At 53.1% G+C, this 18,311-nt stretch overlaps 1 protein-coding gene across 1 annotated transcript in view; it reads left to right on the top strand.

Moving 5' to 3' along the window:
- The window catches only part of IGFN1 (immunoglobulin like and fibronectin type III domain containing 1), a 38,040-nt gene extending 20,128 nt beyond the window's left edge, over nucleotides 1–17,912 (top strand). The window contains exons 13-25 of the mRNA XM_031000878.3: nucleotides 2,485–2,600; nucleotides 3,156–3,280; nucleotides 3,993–4,134; nucleotides 4,519–4,818; nucleotides 5,435–5,734; nucleotides 6,268–6,441; nucleotides 7,485–7,613; nucleotides 10,409–10,711; nucleotides 11,704–11,792; nucleotides 13,648–13,843; nucleotides 14,789–15,088; nucleotides 15,848–16,174; nucleotides 17,347–17,912. Coding sequence (XP_030856738.3) covers nucleotides 2,485–2,600; nucleotides 3,156–3,280; nucleotides 3,993–4,134; nucleotides 4,519–4,818; nucleotides 5,435–5,734; nucleotides 6,268–6,441; nucleotides 7,485–7,613; nucleotides 10,409–10,711; nucleotides 11,704–11,792; nucleotides 13,648–13,843; nucleotides 14,789–15,088; nucleotides 15,848–16,174; nucleotides 17,347–17,360 — 2,515 coding nt within the window. The 3' untranslated portion in view covers nucleotides 17,361–17,912. The remainder of the gene's footprint in view (nucleotides 1–2,484; nucleotides 2,601–3,155; nucleotides 3,281–3,992; nucleotides 4,135–4,518; nucleotides 4,819–5,434; nucleotides 5,735–6,267; nucleotides 6,442–7,484; nucleotides 7,614–10,408; nucleotides 10,712–11,703; nucleotides 11,793–13,647; nucleotides 13,844–14,788; nucleotides 15,089–15,847; nucleotides 16,175–17,346) is intronic.
- Nucleotides 17,913–18,311: the final 399 nt, after the last annotated feature.

Genomic DNA, 18,311 nt, shown 5'->3' with positions numbered 1-18,311 from the left:
AATAGGTTCAGGAAGTAAGGCAGGTTTTAGGGATGGTTTAGGGAGTTCTGTAGAAATGGGGTCAGTGAATGAGGCAGGTTATAGGAAGGATTTGGGGGCTCCTGAGGGAATGGGTTCAGGGAGTAAGGCAGGTTTCAGGGATGGTTTAGGGGGTTCTGAAGAAATGGGGTCAGTGAATGAAGTAGGTTATAGGAAGGATTTGGGGGCTCCTAAGGGAATGGGTTCAGGGAGTAAGGCAGGTTTCAGGGATGGTTTAGGGGGTTCTGAAGAAATGGGGTCAATGGATGAAGCAGGTTATAGGAAGGATTTGGGGGCTCCTGAGGGAATAGGTTCAGGGAGTAAGGCAGGTTTCAGGGATGGTTTAGGGAGTTCTGTAGAAATGGGGTCAGTGAATGAGGCAGGTTATAGGAAGGATTTGGGGGCTCCTGAGGGAATAGGTTCAGGGAGCAAGGCATGTTTTAGGGATGCTTTAGGGAGTTCTGGGGAAATGGGGTCAATGGATGAGGCAGGTTATAGGAAGGATTTGGGGGCTCCTGAGGGAATAGGTTCAGGAAGTAAGGCAGGTTTCAGGGATGCTTTAGGGAGTTCTGGGGAAATGGGGTCAATGGATGAGGCAGGTTATAGGAAGGATTTGGGAGCTCCTGAGGGAATGGGTTCAGGCTGTTACACAGATTACAGGAATGGTTTAGGCAGTTCTGGAAAAATCAGTTCAGGGGATGAGGCAGGTTATAAGAATGTTTTAGGGGGTTCTGGGAGGAATCCATTAGGGAACGAGGTAGGTTCTAGGGGTAGTTTGGAGGATTCTGGGTACATTTTGTCATGGAATGAGGCAGGTTCTAGGCAAGGCTTTGGGGGAACTAGTGGCATGGGGTCAGGGAGTGAGGTCAGTTATAGAGGAGGCTCAGGAGAATCTGGGGAAATGGGACCAGAGGGTGAGATGGGTTATGGAGATGGTTCAGGGAGGCTTGGAGTACCAGGCTCACTGGCTGGAATAGGACATGAGGCTGGACCCAGAGGCCATAAAGCCATGGGTCACAGGTCAGGATATTGGGTAGCATCAGAGGGTGGCACGAGCTCCAAGGATGGTCCAGAGCGAGCCAGGGAAACCGGGCTTGTGGATGGGGCAGGACCTGGGGTGGAACCTGGGATGGCTGGAATGCCAGGCACTGCAGGTGGCATGGCACACAGAGACAGCCCCAGGGGCACAGGGGTGCTAGGGTCTCAGGGAAGGCGACAGACTCTTTCAGATGAGCGAGGCTCCACCAAAGATCTTGGGGGCTATGGAACTTCAGGGATCCCTGAGGCCTCGGAGGCTGCTGGTGCCAAGGGAAAACCAGATGTCAAAGAATGGCAAGACAGTTCTGGGACTCCAGGGTCTTCTAGAGACAGAGGGGCTCCCAGGGCGAAGGATAGGTCTCCAGACCAAGCAGGGATAATGGGGGCTTCTGGGTTTCTTGATGGCAAGGGGGCAGTGGAAGGTGAGACCTGGGCAGGAATGGCTGCTCTAGGGTCTGGATATGAATGGGACATCTGGAAAGCAGGACCAGGAATGACAGACAGGGGTAGAGTTGCTGGCCAGGGGGGGTTGGCATCTCAGGGAGGTGGGGACTCACTTTTGGGAGGCAGAAGGGTAGGCTCAGGGAGTTCAGTGGGGACAGGTCAGGATCTGGACAGCGGCTCTATGCCTGGGGGAAGGGGCAAGTCAACATCAGGGCCTGCTGATAGACAAGGGACGAGCAATGCTTGGGCTCCTGATTGGGAAAACCAGGGGTTTAGCCAAGGCAGCATAGATGCTGGGAAGCAGCCCGCAGGCTCCAGAGCTTCCGGTTCTCTGCAGGAGAAAGATGCAGCTTTTGGTGGGACCCATGAAGGGCCAGGGGGCTTTAAGGGCGGGGAGGGTGCACCAGGCCAAGAGGGGGCTGGTGGATGCCGAAGCCCATGGTCCCTGGATAGCAAAGGTTCAAGTCCTGGAAGGGGCAGTTCTGTTGATGCAGAGGACTCAGGTATCCTGGGCAAGGGGAATTCTGCTGAGTGGGGGAATGCCCTCACCCCAAAACCTGGGGAGTCCGGACCTCAGGGAGCCTGGAATGGCTTAGATTGTCCTTTTGGCAGAAAAGCCTCTAGAGATAGGTCAGGAGGGACCCAGGACCTGAGTTCTCAGCGAGGCAAGGGACAGAGAGGAGGAAAGAGGTCCCTCGGGAAGCAGGGGTCCCTGGAGGCTGAGAATGGTGAGGTCCAGGGTCCTGGGGCCCTAAAGGAAGATGAAGGGCAGGGAGTGGAAGAGGCTGGGAGGTCAGGCAGGAGGCCTGGCTCACTCAGGAGCAGGTCTCAGGCACAGTCAGGGGCTGAGGTTGGAGGAGGAAAGAGAAGGGGAGCAGACGAGGCTGGAAGCATGGGGTGGCAGCCTATGGGAGAGAACTGGGGGTGCCTGGAGGAGATGCTGAATGAAGATCAGAGCCGGGAGCCCCCTGGTCACCTTGGTAGCAGGAGAAGTGGCAAAGACGGCAGGTTGGACATCTATGGAGAGAGGAGAGATGCTACCTGGAGTTCCACATCCAGATACAAGCCTGGCACTGGCAGTTTCTCCAAGGATGCCCGAGGTAGGTGCTTCTCTGCTGAGCTGGCTCCCGTGGGCTAGAGATAGTGGGGAGCTCCCTGGCCACTGGGATGCTTGGGTCTGTCCCAGTTCTGCCTCCAGCCCCAGGAGTTTGTCCCTGCCAGTGCTCCCCATTCTCAGGAACCTTTTGTAAATTTAGGAAGCAACCTCTTCCTCTTTACGCAGATGGGGTCCAGCCTGTGAGAGGCTCAGAGGTCTCCCAGGTATCTGCTCTTGAAACCTTATGTCCACAGCACCAGAGTTGTTGACCCAACTCTCTGTGGGTTACCAGACTTCTCACCTGTGGCGGGGGGGCCCTTCATATACCTTATACCCCAGGTCTCCTGGGCCAGCCTAGGTCCTGCTGAGAAAAGCAGCAATGCTTGGGCTCCTGTCTGGGAAGACCAGGACATTGGAGCCAAGATAGCATAGGTGCTGGGAACCAGCCTTGCTGACACCAGCCAAGCCCAGTTGGCAGGACCATGGTGGCCTTGCGGGGCACAGCGCAGGCCATGGCCTTGGGGGCTCGGCCCTGGGGATTCCCTCTGTGTCTCTCCAGGCCCCATGGGCCACTTCTCCCAGGGCCTGGCTGACATGGAAGTGCAGCCGGGGGAGGCTGCCACACTCTCCTGTACCCTCACCAGTGACCTGGGACCCGGCACCTGGTTTAAGGATGGCGTCAAGGTACTGCCTCCCCTCACACCTTCTCTTTACCAGTGGGAAGGACAGAGGTAAAGCAGAGAGGGGCAAGAGCGTAGAGGCTTTGAAAGAAAGATTTTTCATTCTTCGTTTTGCTAATGTATCCACCTCAGGAGAAGTTTAAATAGCTAATAACTTTGTGTGTTTAAAATAAAATCGGATTTTTAAATGATGTGTATCCTATGCCCTCAGCATACCCCTTGTTCTTCCACCATCCAAAACGCCTCTTCTATACCCATACCTGCTGAATCCTACCCATCCTTCAAGGCCTCGTACAAATGCCATCATCTCATCCCAACCAGAAGGGGGCCCTCGTCTCCCTGCACAATCCCCTGTCCTCCATTAAAGCTGTCACCCCAAGAGAGACATCACAGTGACTCAGGGCATGGGGCTCAGTATCAGCTAAGTCTGGCTTCAGATCCCAGCTCTGCCACTACCAGTTATAAGACTTCAAGCAAGCTGGCAAACAGTCTGGCTTCCTCATCTATAAAGTGGGACAAATAATAGTACTTACTTCATAAGGCTGTTACGACAATTAAATAAGGTGCTAAGCACAGAGAGCATTGGCACACAATAAGCATTCCATTCACACAGCTGTTATCAGGATCCCAGCATCAGTAAAGGGCTCTGGTTAGCTGGCCTGAAGGAACTGGGATGGGAGTGGGGTGACCTTCTCCTGCTGTGGCCCTGTCTCCAGCTCACCGCCCAGGATGGAGTCATCTTTAAGCAAGATGGTCTCGTGCACAGCCTCTTCATCACGCATGTGCAGGGGACCCAAGCTGGGAGGTACACCTTTGTAGCTGGTGACCAGCAGAGCGAGGCCACCCTGACTGTCCAGGGTAAGGCCCAGCCCTGCCCTGCCCTGCCCTGTCCTGTGTCACAGTCTCTTTGTACCAGGTGATATGCCTTGCTTTAAAACACCTGAATCTGTGGCTAGTCCGCAGCCAGTATCTAATCTCATCCCCAGAGAAGATGATTTAAAAAGCCGACTCATACCCTGCTTATTCCAGCATCTTAGCTCTTTCCCTGTCAGGAAGTCCTTGGTGAGGTCTAAGCCTGGTCTCTCCTGCTGCAGATGAAGCCCCTTCCCCTTGTTTGTCCTCATGTGGTGGGGCAGGGGATTCCTTACTCTTCCCCCAAACTTCCTTCTCTGGGTCCTCCTTTCTATATTCCCCAGGTGCCCAGTGCCCTGGTCTTCCTTGACTCTCTTGTTTTATTTCTAGATTCCCCTACCATTGCTCCAGATGTGACAGAGAAACTGAGAGAGCCACTGGTGGTCAAGGCTGGGAAGCCGGTGATAGTGAAGATCCCCTTCCAGAGCCACCTCCCCATTCAGGCTGCCTGGAGGAAGGACGGGGCTGAGGTGGTGGGCAGCAGTGACAGGGAGGCCCAGGTGGACCTGGGGGATGGCTACACACGGCTGTGCCTCCCCAGCGCAGGCAGGAAGGACTGTGGCCAGTACAGCGTGACGCTGAGGAGTGAGGGAGGCTCTGTGCAGGCCGAGCTCACTCTGCAAGTCATAGGTACCAGCCCTGTCTTCCCCCAACTAAGGCCTGAGAGTCCCTGGGGTTCTGGGCCCTCCCTGCCATCAAGGGCAGGCCTGGGGTATGTTCTCTGCTGGCTCTGATCCTCATTTGCATGCTGTTTAAGATCCAGACCTACCCCTAACTCTGCTCAGACTGCTTAGGAAGAAGCAGTTGAGATGAACACAGTGCTGGGCTCCTGCTGGGCGGGAGGAGCCAGTTATGCTTCTCTGACCCCAATACACTGGGCCCTCAGGAAGTTGCTGGGTAGGATGGTGGTCCCCAGCCCTGAGTGGTGCCAGCAAGGTAGGACTGCTCTGGGCCGAGCAGGTGCCCATACCAGCCACCGGACGGTGGGGCCGGGAGGGGCTGGTGCATTCCATGGCACATGCCTGGGTGCATGTGTGTGTTGGGGGTGGAGACATCTCAAGAATGTGTGGCCCTCTGGGTAATGCCCAAGGCTCTCTGGACAGTCTGCCCCATTGCAGGCTTATCTGCTGATGAGTGGATGGGGGTGGGGGGGAGTCGGGGTAGGGGGGAGTTGGGGGGGGTTGGCGATGCTCCTCTCCAGCTCCTCTGACCCCTCCTCTTCCCGCTCCTCTCTGTGGGTCCCCAGACAAGCCTGATCCCCCACAAGGCCCCATGGAGGTTCAGGATTGCCATAGGGCTGGCGTCTGCCTCCGCTGGCGGCCCCCAAGGGACGATGGGGGCCGGACTGTAGAGTGCTACGTGGTGGAGAGACGGCAGGCTGGCAGGAGCACTTGGCTGAAGGTGGGCGAGGCCCCCGCTGACAGCACCACCTTCAAGGATGCCCATGTGGAGCCAGGCAGGAAGTATGCCTTCCGAGTGCGGGCTGTGACCTCAGAGGGGGCTGGTGAGGCCCTGGAGTCCGAGGAGATATTGGTGGCTCCTGAGGGTGAGAGAAAAGGCTGGGGCTGGGGGTGGGGGACACTCCTGGGCTCCCCACTGTGCCGAGGAGGGCAGGCTGTCCCAGAGGCTGAGTGACACCAGCCTGTGCTCGGGGCTTCGGAGGCCTTTCTGTAGCACTCTGGAGACTCCTTCCCTCAGCTGCATTTGGGATCTGGCACCCAGATCAGGAAGTGTTTTACAGAGTCTCCGTGAGTGAGGGTATGGGCCAGCAAAGCCCACTGTCGCGGGTCCCAGGGAGAGAGGAGCATCCGCCTCCAACATCCTATCAGAGGACTGGAGGCTGAGGGGTCTCAGGGCTGGTTCTAGGCTCCGAGGCTGCAGTGCCTTCTCTGTCCTTTCGTTCCTTCCCTTGAATAGCCAGAACACTGACCTAGGGCGGGCTGCCTCAGCCCCGACACTCACCAGGACAGGGCGGAGTGTGGCCTGTCCCAGATGCCTGTGCCCCCTACCCCCAGGGGCTCCCCATGAGCTGGCACCTCTCCCAGGCCTCTGGCTGACTGGAATCTTTCTTACCCCGAGCTCTCCCCAAGGCCCCTTCTGTGCCAGCCATCCTGTCGGCCTCCAGCCAGGGCATCACACTGACATGGGCAGCACCTCGGGGCCCTGGCAGCGCCCACATCCTGGGCTACCTGATCGAGAGGCGTAAGAAGGGGAGCAACACCTGGACAGCAGTGAACGACCAGCCGGTGCCTGGTGAGCATTGTCCTGGCTTCCAGAGCTTCCTTAGACCCCTCCTGGCTCCAGGATCCCAGGGACTTTTCAGTTCAGATTGGTTTAATACAGTCGTTCTCGTCTAGGGTGGTTTGGCAACGTCTGGAGATATTTTTCATGGTCACAGTGGGGTGGAGGGTAAATGTTACTGGCATCTAGTGCAAAGAGGTCAGGGATGCTGCTAAACATCCTGCAGTATACAGGACAGAACCCACCTCCTCCTCTCAAAAATCCCAAAGAAGAATCTGGCAAAAAAATTTCAACTGTGCTGAGGTGAAGAAGCCCTGATTCAGAAATCCTGGCTGAGAGCCAGAGATGAAGCTGTTAGCCCTGGCCCCTCTACTTCTGGCCTTGACCTTGGACAGTTCACTTCCTCTCTAGATCTGAATTTCCACATCCATAAAGTGGAGAGAAGGATCCCCTGCCCCACTAAGTAGTTTCCAAAGAAACAAACTGCATTCTGAGATCAGAAAGAACTTGGAAAAGCCAAGGGGCTGGGCAGATGCTGAAGAGTCTTGTGATAACCCTTAGCATTTCCTTGCTCTGCATGCGTGCTGCGGAAGTCCAGGTTTGAGGAGGAAAGAACGGGCTCAGAACAGCTTGCCAGGAGACTTGGATTCAGGTCATGGTTCTGCTACTTAGAAGCTGAGGCCTGTCAGGGCTTCAGTTTCCTTATCTCTAGAAAGAGAGAGATGAACATTCTCCCAATTTCACTATTTAGTGATTCTGGTGTATTTAAATATGACAGCAACTCTGTAAGGCAGAGACAACCAGGGAGATTAAGGTACTTGCCCGAGAATATCCAGCAAGTTAGTGGTGGAACCAGACAGGGATCAGAGGCTCCTGACGCCCTGAGCAGTGCTCTTTCCACCTTGGAGGGAACTGAGTCACAGCGGGTGGAGGGATGTAGGGAGGGATGTGTTAGGACCCCAGGCTTGGTCTCCTTCAGAACTTGGAGGCACCCAAGCTATCTCCCCATGTCCAGCCCCATCAGGGTGGGACTCACATGGGCGGGCTGTTCACAGAGAGGAGATGGACGGTGGCGGACATGCGGCAGGGCTGTCAGTATGAGTTCCGGGTCACAGCTGTGGCTCCCTCAGGTCCCGGAGAGCCTGGACCTCCATCGGATGCCGTCTTTGCTCGGGACCCCATGAGTAAGTAGGGCACCAACCCAGGATGGGGCTGGAGGTGAGCACGGGATAGCCCTGAAGCTGGGTGGGACTTGATGGGAGGTCAAAGGTCACAGGTCCGGGCAGTTCTAAAGGAGATGGTCAGGAGGGCTGGGATATAAAAATCAAAAGGCCTCTCGGGTGAGCCACATCTTAGGGGCCCTACATGAGATCAAACAGGCCCAGAAGCCAGGCAGTGGGATTAGAAGATTCCTTCCCTGCCAAGTAATGGTTCATACTTGTAATCCTAGCACTTTGGGAGGCAGAGGCAGGAGGATTGCTTGAGCCTGGGAGTTTGAGGCTGCAGTGAACTATGATTGCACCACCGCACTCCAGCCTGCATGACAGAGGGAGACCCTGTTACAAAAAAAAAAAAGAAAAGAAAAGAAAGAAGAAAAAAAAAAGCAGAGTCCTTTTCAAGATCACTCCACTCACTCTTTGGCCTCTAGGCAGGCCAGCCCCCAAGCTGGCCCACCTGCCCCAGTCTCATAAGCATCCACTCACCCTAGTGTGCCCATCAGGCAGGGCGGAGGGCAGGTAAGAGGGGAAGCTCAGCATCAATTCTCTATCCAATGAATATTTGCCCATCACCTACTAAATGGCCAGCACTGTGCCAGGAAGTAGGTAAATCAATCCTGGTCTCTGCCCTTGAGAAACTTACAGACTGAGATAGCATTTTCTATCTGAGACCTGTGGTCTTGGGAACATGGAGTGTATTGAGAGATGCCAACAGACATTCTGAGAACAACAGGAACAGCAAAAAATGTCTGTGATTAAAGATGTGTATGATGTGAGCTTTTGATGTTTCCAAGTCCTGCAGGGGAAAAAAACCTGTCTAACCTTGATCCAAATCTAGCTTTTTCACAAAATACCTATTAAAAGCGTCACTCCAAGGCGTACAGCTTAGAAAATGCTGCTCTGTATTTCTCATCCCCTAATCAGTTTGCCTACGCCAAGTCCTCTAGGGAGCAGCACATTTCTGGCACTTGACAGATGGGCCAGGTGGTCAACACCTGGAGAGCATCTCTGTGTCCCACACGGCCCAGCCCACTGCAGGTGTTCAGGCTGTTTGAATGAACCCAACAAGACCGGAACATTCTGTACATTTCATTGTTCAAGTGGTATCTGAGTTTTAGTCCTAAGAAGGGCAGGACGTGGAATGGAGGGATGGGGGAGGAAAGCCGGCCCATGCAACTTACTCCTTGCAAATGGACCAAGCCTGTCCTATCTTTTCTTTTCTTCTCTGTTCTTTTCTTTTCTTTCTCTCTCTCTTTCCTTCTCTCTTTCTCTCTCTCTTTCCTTCTCTCTTTCTTTCTTTTTTTTCTGTCTGTCTGTCTGTCATTCTTTCTTTCTCTCTCTCTCTCCCCCTTCCTCCCTCCCTGTCTTCTTTCTTTCTCTTTCCGTTCTTTCTTTTTTTTCTTTCTTTCTCTTTTTCTTTCTTTCTCTCTCCCCCTTCCTCCCTCCCTCTCTTCTTTCTTTCTCTCTCTCCCCCTTCCTCCCTCCCTCTCTTCTTTCTTTCCCTTTCTTTCTCTCTTTCTCTAACAGGGTCCACTCTTTTACCCAGGCTGGAATGCAGTGATGCAATCTCGGCTCACTGCAGCCTTGAACTCCTGGCCTCAAGAAATCCTCCTGCCTCAGCCTCTTAAGCAGCTGGAACTATGAGCATGTGCCACCACACCCTGCTAATTTATCTTTTTGTAGAGACAGGGTCTCACTATATTGCCCAGGCTGGTCTTGAACTCCTGCTTTCAAGCTATCCTCCTGCCTCGGCCTCCTAAAGTGCTGGGATTACAGGCATGAGCCATGGGCCCACAGCCTGTTAATCTCTCTTATCAGTGGTGGGAAGTAGAGACAATAGATAGGATAAGCAGTGTCTAACAGTAGCCACAGCAATCACTACATTTTCTGGATTCTTGCTGCTAAGCAAGGCCCATGGCCCAGCAACATCATCTTATTGGAACTTATGAGAAATGCTGAATCTCAGGCCTCACCCCAGACCTACTGAATCAGGGTCTATATTTTTTACCAAAATCCCCAGGTAACTTCTATACTAATTAAAGTTTGAGAAGTACTGCCCTAGCCCAGTGGTTTTCAAACTTCATTGCATATGTAGAAACACCTGGAAAACTCTTAAAAATGTTGATGCCTAGACTGCACCCCAGACTAATTAAATCAGAATCTCTGGGGTGGCACCTAGGTGCCAGTATTTTTAAGCTCACCAGGTGATTCCAACGTGCAGCCAGGCTTGAGGGCCAGAGCCCTTTCACACTCATTGTGCTTTTTGCTTGTTCTAAAACCTCTGTGGGTAGGTGGGGCTATTATTATTGTTCTCATGTAATAAGTGGAGAACAAGAAGCCTGCACTGAGTACCCAAAAGGCAGAGGCATGACTCTAAGAGCTTAGAGTCCAGAATAAAAACACATAGAAGTCTAGTCATACGGGATAATGGAACCCAAGAGGTCATCAACCAAAATATCAGTTTTCAGGAATTACAGAAGGATAGTTAGGAGAAGGCGTTTGGCAGGTTGGTGAATGAATGAGGGGAATGAGTTGAGGGAGGCTTCCTGGTGGAGGTGGCCTGGGATCTGTGTGCATAACGGAGACAAAGTGCTGGTTACAGTAAGAATTTGGAACAAGGTAGGTGCTTCAGGAAGAATCTAAAGGCAGAATTGCTAAGTGAAAACAATTCCCAGTCTCCCACAAGGAAGGCTAATCAATATCCACACTGAGTGGCCTCCCTCAGGAGATGCCATTCCTGACTCTCCCATGGTGCCTGGCAGGACCCCCTGGGCCGGTGAGGAATCTCCAAGTCACAGACAGATCGAACACCAGCATCACTCTGAGCTGGGCTGGGCCAGACACCCAGGATGGGGATGAAGCCCAGGGGTATGTGGTGGAGCTGTGCAGCTCAGACAGTCTCCAGTGGCTCCCGTGCCATGTGGGCACCGTGCCAGTCACCACCTACACGGCCAAGGGGCTTCGGCCTGGAGAGGGCTACTTCGTGCGGGTGACAGCAGTTAATGAAGGAGGCCAGAGCCAGCCCACTGCCCTGGACACATTAGTGCAAGCCATGCCTGTTACTGGTGAGTGCTGCCTCCTTCCCCGACCCCTGAGCCCTGCAGGCCTCTCCTAAGAGGGGGCCCCTGAGTAGCCGCAATGCACTTGCTAAGCCAGGATCCCCACCCTCAGTTTCAGGAAGTAACATTTATTGAGCACCTACTAGGTGCTAGGTACTGGGCTAGGCAGTCCCTTCTTAGAAATGTTTTCACATTACGACTCATAACTATACTACAATATTAATGTTTTTATTCCAAAGTTACAGAGAAGGAAACTGAGGTTCAAGGTACTTTGCCCTAGTTGTCACTAATGGTATGTGGTACAGCCAGGATTTAAACCTGGAGACTCCAAAGTTGATGTTCTGTAGGAGAGAGAGTGGCTGCTTCCCGGGCATGGCCTTCGAAGGCCTAAGTGCAGCTCAGCTCCCATGGTTCACGTTCAGAATGGGACATGCCCAGCTCCCCGTTATTATTGAAAAGAGGATTGTCTTTCCCTTTGGGCTTTAACCACCACAAGCACCTGATCTGCCTTTGACCCAAGCTGACACTGGGCCACCCCAGCTGACCCTAGTCATCACTATGGCAGTAGGGAGTCACAAAGACAGCACACAGAGTCCAAAGTCCCAGAATCTTGTCCTGGCTCTCTCCCGAACAAGGTGTGACCTCAGGCAAGTCATTTCCTGTCTTAGATTGGTGTTTATCTCATCTGCAAAACGTAAGCGCTCTGCCACATATCAGCATCTTCCTCTGTTCCAGCCTAGTCCACCCCTCTCCCTGCAGGGTTCCTTTCTCAGCTCCTGTCCCTCCCCTGCTAGCATCTCCCCACCAGCCCCTGGGGTCTCCCCTGAAGATTCTGCTCCCAGCTGCACTCCAGTCCTTTAGAGGCCCCAGTGTGTTGGGATCTCAGCATCAATCCGACTGGTCCAGTCTTCCCCTCCAGCCCTACCTTGCTGGGGACCTGGGGCTGGGGTCCAACTGTGAGGGAGGAGGGAGGTAACCAGTCCTCTTGTGCGTTTCAGTCTGTCCCAAGTTCCTCGTGGACTCCAGCACCAAGGACTTGCTGACAGTCAAGGTCGGGGACACGGTTCGTGTGCCCGTCTCCTTTGAAGTGAGTGTACCTACAGGGGTGTGGGGAGGGAAGCCCAGAGAGGCCAAGGGGGCCAGACTTAGCCCTGTGGCTCTCTTTTCTTCCCTGTTCCTTTTTGGCCCCTAGTCAGTGCCCTGGGCTTGTGGAAATCAGGCGAGAGACATGAGGCAGGAAGGATTCAGGTCCTCCTTGAAGGTACCGCCCTCACTTGGCCGCTGGGTGGCCATTCTGCTCCAGGCCTGCAAATCCCTCTAGTGGTAGCTTCAGCTACTGCACCTCCAAACTAAGGCTCTTCGGTTCTCCACCTCTCCTAGTCTGGGAATTCAGGGAGCCGGTTGTGCAGATGATCCCCTTTGACTTCACAATGTATTTTTGTGCAAGCACATGACCTATATTTGACTCAGGGTGATCCTTAACTAACACCAACACCACCTGACTTTACAACAGTAGGGTGGTGGCTAAAAGTACAAACTTCCTGGGTTCAAATTTTGATGTCATCACTCACAGCCGTTTGACTTTGGACAAATATTATTTATTTATTTATTTGTTTGTTTGTTTGTTTGTTTGTTTGTTTGTTTGTTTATTTTGAGACGGAGTCTCACTCTGTCACCCAGGCTGGAGTGCAGTGGCACGATCTCGGCTTACTGCAACCTCCACCTCCCGGGTTCTAGCGATTCTCCTGCTTTAGCCTCCCAAGTAGCTGGGATTACAGGCGCCCGCCATCACGCCCGGCTAATTTTTGTATTTTTAGTAGCGATGGGGTTTCGCCGTGTTGGCCAGGCTGACCTCTCAAACTCCTGACCTCACGTAGTCTGCCCACCTCGGCCTCCCAAAGTGCTGGGATTACAAGTGTGAGCCACTGTGCCCAGCCAGGACAAATATCTTAACATCTCTGTGTTTCACCTTCCTCATCTGTCAAAAGGGGATGATAATAGTAACCTACCTCAAAGGTCTGAGGGTTCAAGGAATTAATATATTGAAAGTGTATATGTAGGGCCTGGCATATGACAGCACCCAATATGTTTTAATATTATTATTGTTTAAAATCATCATCATCTGTGTAGTAATTCAAACCAGTCTATCTTACTCTAAATGACTTGTTCTTAACCACAATAATGACAATGATAATGATGACAAAAATATTTAATGCACATTGAGTAGTTACCATGTCCTAGGCCTTGTTCTCTCTGCTTTCCGTGTATTTATTATTAATGCCTTAAATTCTCAGAACAATCCTGTGAGGTCAGTTAGTGACTATCAGCATCTTCATTTGACTCTGGTGCCCGCCGTGCCCTGTACTGAGGGCCCCGTAGGGAGTTGACGGCATGGTCACCAAGCAGCTGGGCTGGCCTTCCCACCCTGCTCAGGGTCACCACAGTTCAAGGCCAGGACACCGCAATCTTCCTCCTAGACTATTGCCAAATTATCTCCTACATGGTCTTGGCTGCCAGGGTGGTTAACACTCCCCTCCCCACACATCCCTTCTCATTCCCATCCCACCCCCTGCCATGTAAATCCAGAACTCATTACGCTTTCCTGCTCAGAATCTGACAACAGCGGCTCCTGGCTTACAGGATGTCCAGATGTCTGTAGAGGTGTGACGTGGAGGGCATTTTGCATTTTTGCCGAACCTGTTTGTCCAACTTCCTTTCTTGTTCTACCGCCCCCCTACCATACCCGCCTGCCAACCTCACACTTTATCACCACCCCTCTTTCCCACCTGTGTTTTCTTGTCGACGTTCTGTGTTTTCTGGTCGACTTTCTCCTTGTAGAAGACTCTTCTCACCGCTTCTACTTTTGGCCTAGCTTAAATGCCATCACCTCCATGAAACTGCCAGCTTCCCCTTCTCAACTTTTCCTTCCTCTCCTTTCTCAGGCCATGCCCATGCCTGAGGTGACCTGGCTGAAGGATGGCCTGCCCTTGCCCAAAAGAAGTGTGACTGTCACTAAGGATGGCCTCACCCAGCTTCTGATCCCTGTGGCTGGACTCTCGGACAGTGGTCTCTACACTGTGGTGCTGAGGACCCTGCAGGGGAAGGAGGTTGCCCACAGCTTCCGTATCAGGGTGGCAGGTGAGGCAGGCCTTGCTCTGGGCTCTGGAAGCTGGCTCGGCCACTCACCAAGGCAAAGAGGTGTCCACTGGTCTGATCATAGGTCTCAGCCACTCTACCAGGGCTGGGTATGCAAAGTCACCATTCTCCACCTTTCCTCCATGCTTGATGATAGAAAGTAGAAAGGACCCCTGAAGATTCCCTGGGAACTTCCATTGTCCTTCTGCCTCAGGAGCCTAGAGACAGTCATGTCATGTCTCCTCTCCAACCTCAGTTATCCTTCCCGTTGAGTCAGTGAGCAGAGGCAGTTACCACTGTTACATCACTCCAAAGACCCAGGGGACAAAATTGTCTGCAGCCGTTGCACAGGATAAAGGCTTTCCTCCCCAGCTGTGGCTCCACACAGCCCCTGCCCTGGAGGAGCTTCTGGATATCCAGAAATGATCAAATAGACTAACAGTGGGGGCTCTGTAATGCAGCCTCATGAGAGCCCTGCCTCTGTCCAAAAATGCATGCCTTGTCCTGTGTCATTTTACTTAAAAACTGAAGTGAATTCAGTGAAACCCCATCTCTGCAAAAAATACAAAAAATTAGCCGAGCGTGGTGGTGGCCGCCTGTAGTCCCAGCTACTTGGGAGGCTGAGGCAGGAGAATGGCATGAACCTGGGAGTTGGAGCTTGCAGTGAGCCGAGATCATGCCACTGCACTCCAGCCTGGGTGACAGAGCCAGACTCCGTCTCAAAAAACAAACAAACAAACTGAAGTGAATTAAAATTACTCTTTTGGGGAGATTTTCTACCCTCTAGAGATAACTGTGGACCACTGGCCAAGCTTACTCTGGGTCCAGCTACTTGTGTGGCAAGACTGCATTCCCCAGGACCCTCAGAAGTCCTGGGACCTGGAGGGGGCTGGTAGCAGCCCTGCTGGGTCCCCTCCACGTGACCTCCCTCTGCCGTCTCTCCTGAAGCATGCCCGCAGGCACCTGGGCCCATCCACCTGCAGGAGAACGTGCCTGGGACGGTGACGGCTGAGTGGGAACCCTCTCCTGATGAGGCCCAGGATGTCCCGCTGCACTACGCGGTGTTCACATGCTCCTCAGCGCACGGTCCCTGGCGCGAGGCAGCCGACCGCATCCACACCAACCGCTTCACCCTCCTGGGCATCCTCCCCGGCCACGAATACCACTTAAGGGTGGTGGCCAAGAATGAGCTGGGGGCCAGCAAACCCTCGGACACCAGCCAGCCCTGGTGCATCCCCCAGCAGCGCGGTAAGCAGCCCCTGAGAGGGAGGAGCAGGCAGGGTGGGGGTTGCGCTCTGCAATGCAGTGGGATGCACCCAAGCATGGCAAGAGCGCAGGATAGAGACTGTGGCAGGAATGGCCTGGAGCATGCCAAATAACAGCCAGCAGCCCCGAGCTGCTGCTCCTGCTGCTCCCGCCTCACACCCACCTGTACTGGCATCCTCTGCACTCCTGACCTCCATGGGAAGAATGAGATTGGTGTGGGTGTTTTGGTGTCTGAGGTGCCTTTGGGAGGATTTTCAAAAGCAGCCACAGACAATAAGGCAAATAGAGGTTAATGTTTCTCTGAAAACAAAGTGTATATTTTACAGCAAAGTAGATGTGGACCTTAAGATCAGTCACAGAAAAGCAGGCTATAAAATCAAATAAAGGTTTCAGTTTCATAAAATACAAAAATGTCAGGAAAGCTCTACACCAGAATGTCAGCTATAGTCATCTATAGGTAGTGAGATTATGATTTGGTTTTTATTCTTTCTCCTTTGATTCTCTGTGTATTCTAATTGTCCACACTGAATGTGTATTAGCTACAAAAAAAGATCCATAAAGAATTTTAGGAAAAGGATAGAATGAGGCAAGCCTTGGGGTCCAAATTTGCAGGCAAGATGTGGCAGGAAACCCCAGATAAGGCCTACATGGTAGCTTCATGAGCTCTTTACCCAGACCCGGGTCTCAGCCAGGCCTTCCTCGCTTTCTCACCCTCTTCTCTCACCCTGGCTTTCACCACAGACAGGTTCACAGTGAAGGCTCCGAGCTACCGGGAGCCCGACCTGAGCCAGAAGCCCCGGTTCCTGGTGGGCCTGCGGTCCCACCTGCTGCCCCAGGGCTGCGAGTGCTGCATGAGCTGTGCCGTGCAGGGCTCACCCCGGCCCCACGTCACCTGGTTCAAGAACGACCGCAGCCTGGAAGGAAACCCCGCGGTGTACAGCACCGACCTGCTGGGCGTGTGCTCCCTCACCATCCCCAGCGTATCCCCGAAGGACAGCGGGGAGTACAAGGCTGTGGCTGAGAACACGCTGGGCCAGGCAGTCAGCACTGCCACCCTCATTGTCATAGGTAATGGTGGCTGCCCTGGCAGTGGGGCAGGAAGGAGAGCCAGGAGAGCAACCACCTGCCTGTCAGGGAGGCTCCGGGGGGTGCCTAGAGGGATTCAGCCGGGAGTCAGGAGACCAGGACTCTCTGCCTGACTCTATGAACTTTCAGCTATTTAACCTACCAACACCGGCCCACATGTGGTCTTTATTTGCCCACTTTTTAAAAAATTTATTTTTATTTTTAGTTTTTTTTTGAGACGGAGTTTCGCTCTTGTTGCCCAGGTTGGAGTGCAATGGCATGATTTCGGCTCACTGCAGCCTCCACCTCCTGGATTCAAGAGATTCTCCTGCCTCAGCCTCCCGAGTAGCTGGGATTACAGGCATCCACACCACACCCGGCGGATTTTTTTGTATTTTTAGTAGAAGCGGGGTTTCACCATATTGGCCAGACTGGTCTCAAACTCCTGACCTCAGGTGATCCACCTGCCTCGGCCTCCCAAAGAGCTAGGATTACAGGTGTGAGCCACTGTGCCCGGCAGATTTGCCCACTTTTAAAATGAGGTATTTGAACTTGGTGAGCAACTCTTGATTGAAGGGCTGTGTACTGCTCACCTAAGCTTCCCAGTGGGGCCACGCGACACATTGCAGGCTGAGAGATGAACAGGCATCCGTATTGTTCTTTCTTAAGTATGTCAAGATATGAACACTTAGTGCCTAGAAAGCCATGCTGATTCTCTCATTGGTAGTCTCCTTTTCAGTAGCACAGATATATATGTTAATAAAGGTTTTTCCTTCGATAGTACTTAAAACACCTTATATTTTGAATAGCAATAAAAGGCAAGCCTCAATTGACCTTTGTGGAAAAATGGCCCCTTTGCACTGGAGCAGAGCATCTCTCCTCTCTGTAGCACCTGTGCTTAGGCATTTAGGAAGCCACTCTCGAAGCACCCCAGCTTGTGTACACGTGTAGTCCTGGAACGAAGCTGGCATTGGGGGTGATTATGGTTCCCCGAGGGGCCAGCAAAGGGCTTTGCCCAAGCTTAGAGAGCATGTGGTGGCTCCGGATTTGAACCCACACCCCCTGATGGCAGAGCCTGTAGTCTAAGCCCCATTCTGAGTTTTCTTCACCACTGAACAGGTGCAGGGTGGGATGGCTGCCCCTCTGGACAAACTGGAATATCCTGTGTCTTGCAGAACCCAGCACCTAGCCTCACCTCACCCTGGGATGGTCCTGGACCCTTGAAGCTTCACTTCCGACACCTGCACTGGCCCGGGAAGCCAATCCCAAGGATGGAGGCTGTGCCCAGAGCCCCAGGAAAATGGGAGTGAGAAGATGCCTGGCGAGGTTTTGGCCAGGAGGACGTGAAGTCCTTGGGGAAGAAAAACAAGGGAGGAGGGCATTCCACCTCCTGGCTCCAAGCTAAGTAGCTCAATAGAATGACAGCGAACCTCCTGGACCCTCACCATATGGGTTTCTTTCTTCTTCGCTTCAGGAGATCCAGAGGGCACCTGCCTGCAGATGGGCCAGCTCCTTATTTTCCTGGGCTGAGCCCTTTGGAGGGAGGGTGGGCACAGCTGGGCCTGCTGTGACCACTGGGAGGGAAGAGGAGAGGAGGTCAGAGGACCTGGGTGAGGACTAGGGCATCAAGGGCGTGTGTGTGGGTGGGGGCAGCCTCCACCTCCTGGATTCAAGAGATTCCAGGGTTGCGGCATGTGCTTTCTGTATGTTTCTTCATTAAAACATTAGGCTAATACAGGCAGATCATTGGCAAATTTACTTGGGATGGGTGTGTTGGAGGAAAGATTTCCAAAGCAGAGCCTTTATTCCAGGCTTCAGTTGGGAGGATGGGTGGGTTCTGGATGGAGGAAGAACGGGCTCAGAACTGGACTCTTCTCCTGCAGCCCAGGCCTGCATAGTTAATTGCAAGGGCGAGAAAGCCAAGAAGGGTTAGAGGGTAATGGAGAGGCTTCTCTTCCTCCTGGCCTGTGTTTCCTGCACTCTTCTGACTGGCAGAAATCCTGTGAGCAGCAGGGCTGGAGGCCTCCCAAGGTGTTACGTGTGTGGGGACCACAGGGCTGGGGTTGCCTAGGGTTGGCCTATGTCTGTCACTCCCTGGGACCACAAAGAGTCTGAGTTGGGGAGAATCCTACTCCAGGAT

The sequence above is a fragment of the Gorilla gorilla genome, chromosome 1 (genome assembly GCF_029281585.2).
Source record: "Gorilla gorilla gorilla isolate KB3781 chromosome 1, NHGRI_mGorGor1-v2.1_pri, whole genome shotgun sequence".
NCBI classification, from domain to species: domain Eukaryota; kingdom Metazoa; phylum Chordata; class Mammalia; order Primates; family Hominidae; genus Gorilla; species Gorilla gorilla.
Note: the sequence above shows the minus strand (reverse complement) of the source record. Positions and strands in the feature narration are given on the sequence as shown.